The sequence below is a fragment of the Bidens hawaiensis genome, unplaced genomic scaffold, assembly GCF_021521415.1.
Source record: "Bidens hawaiensis isolate Kalapana, Puna unplaced genomic scaffold, B.hawaiensis_p1.1 tig00000458_1, whole genome shotgun sequence".
NCBI classification, from domain to species: domain Eukaryota; kingdom Viridiplantae; phylum Streptophyta; class Magnoliopsida; order Asterales; family Asteraceae; genus Bidens; species Bidens hawaiensis.
The window spans coordinates 3,717,276-3,729,708 of record NW_027491030.1 but is presented as its reverse complement, the minus strand read 5'-3'; the positions used below and the strand labels follow the sequence as shown (position 1 = coordinate 3,729,708).

Here is a 12,433-nt window from a genome sequence, read left to right as displayed (position 1 = left end):
AGAATGACCATTTATATGCTTATAGCTTATGAGATGATCTTATTTTTGCCCTTAACTTCTGGTTGACTATTTCACACGGCAAGAGCGCTACGCTTAGATCATGCTAGCGTCGTTTTTGTTTACAACTTTTACACTTCATTACTTTAATACGTTGAAACTTGATTCTTAAACACGAAACATGAAAGAAACTAATTGTGAAACTTCATTGATTTTAGTTCTCTTGATCGAAAGATAGAAACTTGACCTGACCCGACCCGAAAATTTTGACATCAAATTGATCAAAGTTGCGAAAACACAAAGTGACCCCAACGGACAAAAATTCTGGAGCGGTTAAGAGATGCGTTTAGCATACAAAGAAAATCAACCAACCATCCCTATACTTACACTAACAAGAACAATGGATCTAATGTCTTCTCACAACAACCGAATTCGCCAACTAAAGAAACACTATTTTACCCAAAAAGCAACCTCCTTTGAACAATTAATTAAAATCCCATTTCTGAAACATGTTCAAATCATCATGTAGATAACTACAAATGCCATCAACATCTTAAAGTTTAGCTTCAATGATTCTTGGATGCCTAAAGCAGCCGATGAGAATCTTTGTGGCCTGAAATGCAAACATAACAATACATTAATCTGAGCTGGCAAGTTCAATAAGTCAAACAGGTTGAAAGTTGTCGAAAAGCGTTTCAAGAGATTATACTTTTGAAAGTGAGCGAGAGCACCGCAAAACAAGATATTATCAGGTGGTGGTTGTTCGGTTTTCTGGCCGTCATCTTCAGGATTAACAATTCGCATATACGTTTCTTGACCTAAATACCATCTGTCAAGATTTACGGTCCTAAGATTCCATGCTCCGACGTTATCAAGATATACAAGTATTGCTGTCCATCCTCCAGGAAAAACCTATCAAATTCAACACATATATATAATAAAAATGTATCATTATAAGCGACTGTTTGACCCGTTTGCTTATGAAAGAGTCGATTTGAATTATATTTTATCTCTAGAGTAACAAGTCAATTAAAAAATAACTTTCAATTTCAAATAGTGTATTTTTAAAGGATACAATAAAACCTCTTAAGCCATTGTTATTCAATAAAGAATTTAATTATTAAAAACACATCATTACGGGTGACCGTTTGACCCATTTGCTTATAAATGGGTCGATCTGAGTTATGTTTAATCTCTAACGGGTCAATATAAAAGTCAGTTTACAAATTTAAAGCTGCAGAGGGCCCTTTTAAAGGATATAATAAAACCTCTTAAGCCGTTGTTAATCAATAAATAATTACTAACTAAAAAATACAATAGTTTCAGTACTTATTTATAGAACACGAGTGTTTTATATAAAAAGAAAGGTTGAAAATGTTTAAAAAGAAGAAACCTGAGTAGTGGAGCGTGCTATTGCATCCCAACGGTTATAAGAACCCCTGCTATTTTCAGTCCATTCTCCATATGCCATCCTAATATTATAACATTAACATTTACATCGTTTGAAAAAATTGAAGTAAGAAAATATGATGATAAATACTAAATGCATACCCGACAACAAAAAACGAATATCCATCCATATGAAAGCTTTGAACTACTGTATCATTGTTCTCCAATACAATCTCTACAAACCCTTTATAAGTAGCATTGATAAGAGATCTGTCTATAGTAGGAGGTCGGTTCAGGGGCGTATTTGGAAAATCAAGTTTGTAAGATCCTTTCAGTTTATAGTTGTCTGCAAGTCTCACGGGTGTATTCGGGTTCACAAATGAAATCCCATTATATGTAGCCCGGACTTTCCCGTCAATTTCAATTGGTGGAACATTTCTTAACACGTACACATCTGTCACGTTAATCGAACCGTAACGAAACGAGCCTTGTGGGTTTGGGCGGGCCCCACTTGCAGTGTTGTTCATCCTGAAAGATAACAGGTGTTAATTGCAACTATCCTCTTCGTTTAGAGAGTGCATTATGAAAACGAAAATAAAGAAACATACCTGATGGACATAGCTTGATTAACTGCATACGAATTGTCGTTTCCGTCATTTGGAGGGTCGGGAAGAGGACCCGAAGCCCGTCCTTTGGAATTTGAATAGTGCAAAATCGCGACGCCTGTTACTCGCTGCCATTCGGATTGATTAACAAATCTAGGGCTTGCAACGATGTAATAATCAGTACTTGCATTTTGGTCCATTGTTACCAAAAAGGAATATGATTGGCCAACATGAATATCTAAACTAGTATAGTTTTGTTGGGACGTATAATGTCCCTCTGCTTCTGCTAGAAGTAAATTGTGGTTCTGAATCCTGAAGTTTAAACAAGTTGACACTCCGACATTTATCACACGAATACGATAAGTTTTCCCTGCAATTATCATTCAGATATTAGAAATGAACAAAGTTTTTTGAAAGATTAAAAATTGATCAGAAATAGAGATGCTCTTTGAAAAAGAAAACATTATAATGTGCTTTGAGGTACGAAAAATATATTTTAATTCAAAGAATCGAAAAATATAGTATATTTTACAAGGTCTTATTATTTGTATATTTGTGCATTACTTATTTTCAGCCAAAAGTTGAAGAAAACAAACTTTAAATTGCAAAAAGGCCCTACAAAGTTTAATTTGTTAAAAAATGATTGCCATCTATGAGTCATATGATGATAACTATTTGTAAATTTTAATATGTTAATTAGTCCAGATCCAAGTTAAAATTAACATTAATATTACAGATTTATTTCTTAAAAAAATAAATCTTCAAAGTTTTAAGAGACATTATCATATCAATAACCATATTTATAAACAAAAACAAATCTACCTGGATCAACATTAATTGTCTCATGCTCAATACCATCCGGCACAGAGGAATTATATTGAAACGGTCCCTTGCCATTAATAAGAGCTCCATCCGGCATACCAAGTTCTTTCCCAGCATCAAGTGAAGCTCTCAAATCCTTAATTTAAACAAAAACAAACCATCATTAAACATAAAATAATAAACTTAACAAGAATCGTGACGAAGTGTGAAATCAAATATGGATAAAACAGAAACCTTGTGATCTCGAGTATACCAATCGCCAATAGTAATAACAATATCTCCATCAGGGGTATTAAACGGAAGTGGGATAACTTTGCGGTTTGTGATTACAAAACCACCACAACCACCTGCAGCCCGTTGGAAATTAATAGATGGAACATAATAATAGCTACCGATTTGATCTTTGACTTGAAATTGGTAAGTCCAATTCCAATGTGCGGGAATCGGACAATTGGTGCCAAGCACGCCATCTTGCCAAGAAGTTCGCCTCATCTCAATTCCAGGCCTAAAATAATTTTTAAAGATTAAGATGTAAATAATATACTAAAAAACTAAAAAATATATATACTTTGCATTCCATATTCATATCAAGTGTAATAAACTTAAATAGTACCATGTCACAAGCAGGCTTTCATCCAACTTGTTCTTGACATTGACAACCACGTTGTAATTGGTTGTAACATTTAGTGTTGGACCGGGAAACTTTCCGTTCACTGCAATGACCTGTAATTTGAGTTGCAAAATTAAAAAAAAAAAGGTCAGTACCAATTACAAATGATAAAATCTTTGTCTGCTGCAACGATTGTACACGTTGTTTTTGTAACTTTTGTTTATAAATTTATTGCTTTGGATTGATTCAATAGCACCTTGAAAAGTTATGACCATCTACTTCGATATAACTTTACAATAAAAATCACGATTCTGATTAAAATATGAGTAAAATAAAAATCTTGAAGTTGTTATGTGACTGATTTCAAAAGTATCTTCCAAAATGCCCATAAGCCCATAAAACTAAATATCAATCGGACAACAATATTATTAAAAAAATATCAAAAACACTATTTGCAAACAAAACCCTAGTAGAGATTTATATCCTCTTGTAGGGGCAGTGACAGTCAAAAATCTGTTCTAATACAACTCCCCTAATGATGTAACAACACGCAAAACCAACAAAAACATTCGGGCATTTCGGGCATTTCATCGAACACTTAACAGGCATGCCACTGTATAAATTATATAAATTTTAAAATTCTAAAAAAACAAAATAAAAACATTCGGGTGTTTCATCGAACACTTAACAGGCACACTGTAAAAATTTCTACCATCTTCGGTCCGATGACAGTCGAAAATCTGTTCTAATACAACTCCCTTAAGATAACTGATAATGTACCAATCCACACAACCAACAAAAAACAAACAAAACTCATTCAAGCATTTCATCGAACACTTAACAGGCATACACACTGTATAATTTTCCACCCTCTTTCGGGTCTTCGAAAATCCGTTCTAATACTGTAATACAACTCCCCATAAGATAACTAATAATGTATCAATCCACACAACCAACAAAACCAAACAAAACCCATTCACGCATTTCGTCGAACACTTAACATGCATACAACCAAAACCCAAAACAGAGCAATTAAGTATATCTATATCTATATATAATAATATATAATCAACCTGTTGTGGAACTCCAAGTGGAGAAGCAGTCACATAACCAAACTCCAATTCAAAATTCGCAAACGGGTCACCCGCATAACAAAACCCACCAAACAATACACAAATGCAGACGAAACAGTATAAAATTAGCCCCAAAAACCCCATTTTTGAACTCGATTTGATTGGATTTGAAATGGGTTTTGTAGGTTTTTCACATAATTGAAAGCAGAATGGGTTTTGAGTCAAAAGATGATATTTGTATCGGGAATTTGTGCGTGATTTGTTGGGAAGAGCAGTAAAAGATTGAGTGTGTGTGTGTGTGATTTATTGGCCTATGTTGTGATGATTATTATTATATTATTATTTACCGGTTAATGATTTATGCGTTTTGAATTGGTACCGGTTAACCCGGTTAATGGTTTTATTATCATTTTATTTAATGCTCTTTTATTTTGAACGTCAACAAACAAACAATTGTTTGGATATTTCGTAAGAGGTGCACAAATCAGGTTTTTCAAATACTCAGTTTTAGGCATGAAATCGAGTTCGGGTATGATTATGTATTGAAAAATAAGGTATTGGCAATACCTGGGTTAGGTTCGGTTCGGGTATTGCCTCTAATAATCATACCCTATGTATTGGGTTTGGGTCAGGTATTTTAAAACTGGGTATTTTAATATCCTATTTTCGGGTACTGAAAAAACCTTATTTTTGGATTCAAGGGTTTTTTTTCATGTATTTTTCGGGTATAAATTAGATTTTTAAGTATTTGCACTTTTTAGGGGTATTTTTGGGCACTTTTCAATTAATTTCGAGTATAAATCAAGTATTTGAAAAACTCATTTTCGGGTATTGGAAAACCTCCATCGCGAGCACCACCCGACTTATTTCGGTATTGCATATAAGTACAGGTTTAGATGTGGCCATCTAGACAAGTGAAACGGTCTTTGCTGTTGAAGTTTACTACTGGAAATTGGGAAGTGCTATAAGTAGGCCGTTTGCTATTGCTATAAGGGCACCTCGATTCTGTGTATGAAACCGGTTCCGAATTTCAGGTATTACCACGTACAAATCGGGTCCGGTTCGGGTACGGGGTTTTGGCATTGAAATGCATACCCTATCCGTATCGTGTAGATAAGTATCTGTTCAGGTATTAAAAACTCGGGTACACAAATATCGGTTATGGGTATGGGTTTTTGTGCACCTCTACTTCGTACTGGGTGACCTAACGGCAAAAGGCCGCCGTCATCTAGCACGGGCCAAATGTACAGAGCCTTTAAACACCTACAAGTTATCTCAGTTCCGGGGAAAATCCAACCGCTCAAAGGCCTATTGGAGGTAAAACCCGGGTGCTCTCGTGATCGAACAGAGATTAGAAAGATCTCAGTATTCCTTTGTTGAACCACTCATGTCACCCTAAAATGTTATCTATGGACATTGAACATGAGTCTACATTGAGAAACTTAGGTTTCTTACTACTACATCACATTAAAAAGAGCATTTAATACTCTTTTAAAAACTTAATTAATTAAATGTAACATATTTTACTTTTATTTGTAATCAATTTATACACTAACAATTAGAGGTGTCAATGTACCATAGTTCAGTTCGATTATTAATTTCAACCAAATTAACCGATTAATTTTTGGTTAAAATTTTGTTTTCAGTCGGTTAATAATAAAAATCAACTGGGCTAAAATTTTGACTTATGAATATATGCATGGAGATACAAATACATGAAATGTGGTATTAAACATGTAATGGAGGTATAAAAACTTAAAATATATGGAAATACGAATGATTCGGTTTAGTTCAATTAATTTCGGTTAACTGAGGATGCAAATAATTACCGATACCGATTTTCGGTTACCAATTCGATTACTGTTCACCCTAAATAACAACATCAATGTAACTTCATATGTTTTATTGTATGCAAACCATTGCTTGCTGTTCGATAAAAAATTTAATACAATTTCACTGTAATGGAATATTAACTTGACATCCTATAAACAATTTATTGATTTCTATCTCAATTAAAAGGTTATAAGTTGTTTTAAAGTTAACTACAATTATTATCCGTCAATGATTTCTAACTTAAATCATCATGAGCAGGTATGACTCTGGCTTGTCAGGGTTCGAACCTCACTACCACCAATTTATATGGGAGATATGAGGGATAACTCTGGCTTGCCAGGGTTCGAGTCCTGATCTCACTCTGGCTTGTCGTGCCGTTTGGCAGGCGTGGGGTCGGGTTTTATCCGGTGAATCCCTTAACAGGTGGACCGCTAGGGGCTATGTCCGTCTGAACTAGTGGCCAACTCGGGCTACCTTTTAGCCAATAAAGACCGCGTACGGATTACCCGACGTTACTTAGTTGGTCTTTCAGATGAATTTAAAAAATTCATCATGAGCAAATTCCCCTCATGTAACTTTTTAAATTGCCTCGTGATGAAGTACATATTAAACCAACAAAATATTTAAAAATGTGTACATTTGGTTCATTTTTTATATTATAAACTAAACCACATGTATTTATAATGATATTTTATACTTTGTAATGATGAGTTTGACTATTTTATAAAAAACGCACACGCGTTACGTAGAAAAACATTAATAAAAAACTTATATGTAGCAGTCGCCCGATTTTTAACTACTTATTTTTTAAAAATTTATGACAGTCATTTTTATAGTTATTTAAGAGTTTATAAGCGTAAAACAAAAATAGTTATTACTGCTAACTTTTATTAATATTTTTTTTCCTTTAATATTATTGCATATATGTAATTTGGCTATGGTAGTTCGGTTTCTACATATACGTATACCCGAGTCATTACATATAGGTAATTTGATTGTTATTATATGTCAATTAATATCTATATCACTATATGTAACTTGTTTATTAAATGTATTTAACTCATTTATTACATCTATGTAACCATCTAACTCGGTTTACATATATGTGATTATGTTATTCTTTCTTTTTTATGATTTCTATGATTACAAATTCTTCTATAATGTGTGTTGTCTTTATAAAAAAAACAAATAAAACAATTGTTGATCTTTTGGTTTTTTTTACATATTTATTCATCATGCGATTTAAACTCTCAACCACTCGAGAAATGACACCTAGCCATCGCTAAGCCACATGGTTGTTGCGTCTCTCTCTCCTCATTTTATTTAAAAGAACCATCTCAATTGCTAATTGTTCATAGCTAAACGTAAAAATCTCTACCTATAATTTCATCTTTACACCCAAACACACACACACTCAGTGGCGGAGCCACATGTACTTCACCGGGTTCGGCTGAACCCGGTTAATTTTCGGTTTCATATATAACCTATGGGTTTGATTTAACGAGCAAACTCATTCTTGTGTGGCGGGCGAACCTAACAACATTTTAAAAACATATTCAAAACCATTGATTATGAAAAAATTAGTTAAAAAGTTTTTAGTAATTAGTAATTTTTCTATATATAAACTTTAAAAAAATAGTAAAAACGTTATAAATGGGCCAATAATAACACATATATGTTATATATATTATTAAAAGCCCAAAATTATTAATAATATGTGTTAATAAGTTCAACCCAATTGACATTAAACATAACCCAAATAAAAATAAATTAGAAAAATAGCCAAAAACAATGACCGATCAATTTCTTTTCTATCAACTAGGTCCAGACTATAGCCTCCTTCACCATCTCGGGCTGAAAACAACGATGATGTACATTTGTTATGATAGTGATATTGTGTTTACTTATTTGGCCCAGTGACCGACCCGACCCGACCCATCCGGGTCTGAAACTTTATGCCGGAAAAAGATCTAACACCGAAAAATTCCGAACCCAAAAGAGAAAATCCTGCTCCGCCACTGCACACACTCTTCGCACATACATAGGGAGTAGTTACAAAATTATAAAAATAGTAATAATCGAGGAAAACAAAAGAAGACAATTTGTAAATGTAAAGTAAGATTTTAAGAATAATCAAAAGTTAATTAACATAAAATGACCGGTATTGCCATCTCCACTTTGGTGGGATGGTAAAGGCTTAGGCCTTTGGGTGAGAGGTCCAGGGTTCGATCCCTGGCAATGGCGGTTTATTGTAAATAGTAGGAGGCAAGCTTAAACTTTCAAAAAAAAAAAAAAAATGACCGGTATTGCCGGTATCAGGGTGTGTGTACTGGGCCCACCTAATATCAAGCCAGGATTTGGCTGTATGGTTCCAGATTTTTGTCGTCATCTAACGGTCATGTATTCTGCTCCCACTCATCACGTGCAAGACAAAACATTCCATTATCTTCCTTTTTAATTATTTGTTGTTTATTTATTAATAATTGAAAAATATGTAGTCTTTTTATGCATTAAAAAGTAGTAAAGCATGCTCTAAAAGTTGTATTTTATTAATTGGTGTGGATGGGGATTCATGATGTTATGTTTGTATGTGAAAGTTAAATTGTGGATAATATTTATAAATAATGATTTTATTCTTAAGGAATGCTATATTTGTACACTTTTGTGCGTGTTATATTAATATGGTGGGGGGGGGGGGGTTGGTTTGGCCTAACTTAAAATTTTCTATTTATGTTTATATTTATTTGAAGCTTAGTTTATTTTCTATCATTTGATAAGTTTTTTATAAGTGTTTGAATTAGCTTATATTCTACAAGTTGATAAGCTCTTTTTTAAGTGTTTTTGTTAGCTTTTTAGGGGTGTTTATGGATAGGTTTTCGCGGTTTTTAGATTAAACCGTAAACCAAAATGTTAGAATGGTTTTTAATTTTTTTAGACCAAAACCAAACCGTAGAACTCTTAAACCAAAATGAACCGTTAGTAGCGGTTTGGTTCTGAAGAAACACTAATGGACCCCGGGCAGATTACGGATAATCTGGGGATTAAATAGATGTTTCCCACGAGGGGTTTAGATCCGGCAAAGATGGTTCTTCTGATAACCTGCAAAACAGACACCGTGAGCTCGTCACTGAGAAGGGGGGGTTCCTCCTTGTGACCACCCTCCGGCGTGAGAATCAGACTAGATTGCTCTTGAATATAAGTATATATTAAGAGATTGCTAGAGCAGATATCAGGTATAAGATATAAGATACAAGATGAGATTAGATGATCATACCATTTGGGGTATTTATAGCCGAAGGTAGGTTTCCAAGAAGGTATAGCCGGCTGAATAGTATTCCTGTTCTACCAACTGTGGCCTACGCACGTGCCATGCTGGTAGTTGGTGGGTAGGCAGCGGATACAAGCCATCAGAGAAGGCCACCCGCGCAGAGCCCAGTTAGACCCGCAGGACTCACCTAGAAGAGAGACGTCTGCGCAGAAACCAACTGGATCCGCAGGACCCACCATGCTCAGAGACGTGACGTCCTTACGCGCAGTACGCAAGCTGTTCCCGCAGGAAATGCCTCCCAATGGTGAAGTACTCCGCCTGTTCCCGCAGCTGCGGATACAAGCCATCAGGGAAGGCCACCCGCGCAGCAAGGCTACACGCACAAGGCACTTAGCTCTCAATAATTCAGTAGTCACCTGAAGGAATGAGCAAAGCCGGGAACAATCCCGCACAAAGGCGGGAGGGGGAATACTCCCGCCCAAATAAACCAGTCCGTACGATACTGAAGGATCTTTTGTACTGTACCTGACGAGGTATGGGCAAAAGATCTAACCAGAGATACGACAGCTCATTGACAACAGTATGGCGAGCAGCATGCTCTTGTACTGTATGTCACTATTAGCCGCTGCCTACTCACCAACTCCTGTCATACCACGTGCATAGCCGGCAGTTGGTGGAAAAGGAATAGTACACAGCAGGCCTGGTCACTGTCAGCCGCTGCCTACCCACCAACTACCAGCATGGCACGTGCGTAGGCCACAGTTGGTAGAACAGGAATACTATTCAGCCGGCTATACCTTCTTGGAAACCTACCTTCGGCTATAAATACCCCAAATGGTATGATCATCTAATCTCATCTTGTATCTTATATCTTATACCTGATATCTGCTCTAGCAATCTCTTAATATATACTTATATTCAAGAGCAATCTAGTCTGATTCTCACGCCGGAGGGTGGTCACAAGGAGGAACCCCCCCCTTCTCAGTGACGAGCTCACGGTGTCTGTTTTGCAGGTTATCAGAAGAACCATCTTTGCCGGATCTAAACCCCTCGTGGGAAACATCTATTTAACCCCCAGATTATCCGTAATCTGCCCGGGGTCCATTAGTGTTTCTTCATTGGCGCCATCCGTGCATAAAAGCTAGAACTTCATTTCTTTTCAGTTTTTTCAAACTTCTGGAAAGATGGTTAAAGAAACTCCGGTAACCACAACCCCAACTACTGGGGGGAATACCGGCGACTACACAGTTTTTACGAACACTACCCCGGTTACCCAAGCCGGGGCAAGTGCAGTAAATTTTACGAACACTACCCCAGTTACCCAAGCTGGGGCAAGTGCAGTAAATAATCGCTCACTGGGATTCACCGATACCCAGCTAGAGAGACAACGAACGAGGCTCCCCCGCCAAACACTCGATGAAGTTAAAGCGTGGGCGGAAGCACGTCAAAAAGAATTCCAAGCTGAGTTGGATGAACGCTTACATTTACTCCAACAGGCTAATGAATTCGTGTACTTTGACGATGATTCGGAGGAATCCGATAGTGACGCAAACCCTCGTCATAGGGCGAAAGGGAAGCGTAAGGAAACGGACTCCCAACCGAGAAGGCATTTTGGAGAAACCTTCAAACCAAAAAACGCGGGTGGAAACCCACGTGACTTCTCCAAAACATTTACACCAACTGCTGCAAAGGCGGGAACGTCCAAATTTGCAAGGGACATTGCGGAAGCAATCGTCCCGAAAAGTGCCAAACAGATGTCCAACATCGGCACTTACGATAGTATATCTGATCCAGACGATCATTTGAACAGGTTCATAGCGGGGCAACCGTCAGTAGTTTGACGGAACCTACGTGATGTTATATGTTCCAAATGACGCTTGTTGGGCCAGCTAGAGCGTGGTTCGATCGTCTACCGGTCAACCACATCTACGACTGGGCAGACTTCCAACAGAAGTTTAGCCAACACTTCAGCCAACAAAGAAAGTATACCGATGAGCAATGGACAATCCTCAAATGCATTCGAGAGGAAGATGAATCTTTGCCAGACTTCATCACTCGCTTCAACTCAAAGAAGCTAAGTCTGGGTAATATTAGCGAAGATCTTGTTCGCGCTGCTTTTATCCAGGGCGCGAACGACCCAGAGCTCATCCGCACCTTAACGGGTAAAGATGGCTTGCCATCCACATGGGATGCCATCATGACAGTAGCTAAACGCTTTGCGGAAACGGAGAAGCAACTGGGTAGAGATCTCCCCCAGAGCACAAACCTCTACACCCAGAAAACAAGAGAAGACAACGTCCTTACCGCCCGACTAAACAAAAAGCGGAAGCTAGGCATTTGGCAGTCAAGGGTAAACTTTGACACCTCATCCGGCTTGCAACATCGGTTAGGCGGAAGGGATAACGTACAGTCGAACCAGAACTCCAGATGGACGCCACTCACCAAAAGCGTCACCGAGATATTCACCACTGAGGAGCTCCCATGGCCAAAGGCTCCAATAATCCGACAGCGTCACAATGCTGATCGGAGCAAATACTGTGACTTTCACAGGACAAAAGGCCACAACACTGAAGAATGCACAGACGTAAAGGACATGGTCGAAGCATTTGTCAGAGATGGGACGCTCGCGCACCTCATGGCGCAATGAACGCTGAGCAGGCTGATGCGTGTAGAACCCCAGTTGGGGAAAACACGAATAAAATTGCAGCTTCAATGTTGGAGACTACATACTGCGTAAAACAACGAGATCCCGAACCAGGTGCATATCGGCTCGATGGCACTCCCATCCCAACAACATGGAAGGGAGCTCAATTACACAGTTTGCATGTAGATCAAT

General features: G+C 37.4%; 1 protein-coding gene across 1 annotated transcript; it reads right to left on the bottom strand.

Moving 5' to 3' along the window:
• Nucleotides 1-284: 284 nt before the first annotated feature.
• LOC143628530 (monocopper oxidase-like protein SKS1) lies at nt 285-4,676 on the bottom strand. The gene is made up of 9 exons (XM_077098100.1): nt 4,497-4,676; nt 3,427-3,536; nt 3,048-3,318; nt 2,814-2,949; nt 1,995-2,361; nt 1,549-1,914; nt 1,391-1,469; nt 707-909; nt 285-610 (listed from the first exon to the last, which is right to left on the bottom strand). Exons 1-9 carry the CDS (start codon nt 4,638-4,640, stop codon nt 511-513), a joined length of 1,776 nt encoding a protein of 591 aa, XP_076954215.1. The 5' UTR covers nt 4,641-4,676; the 3' UTR covers nt 285-510.
• Nucleotides 4,677-12,433: the final 7,757 nt, after the last annotated feature.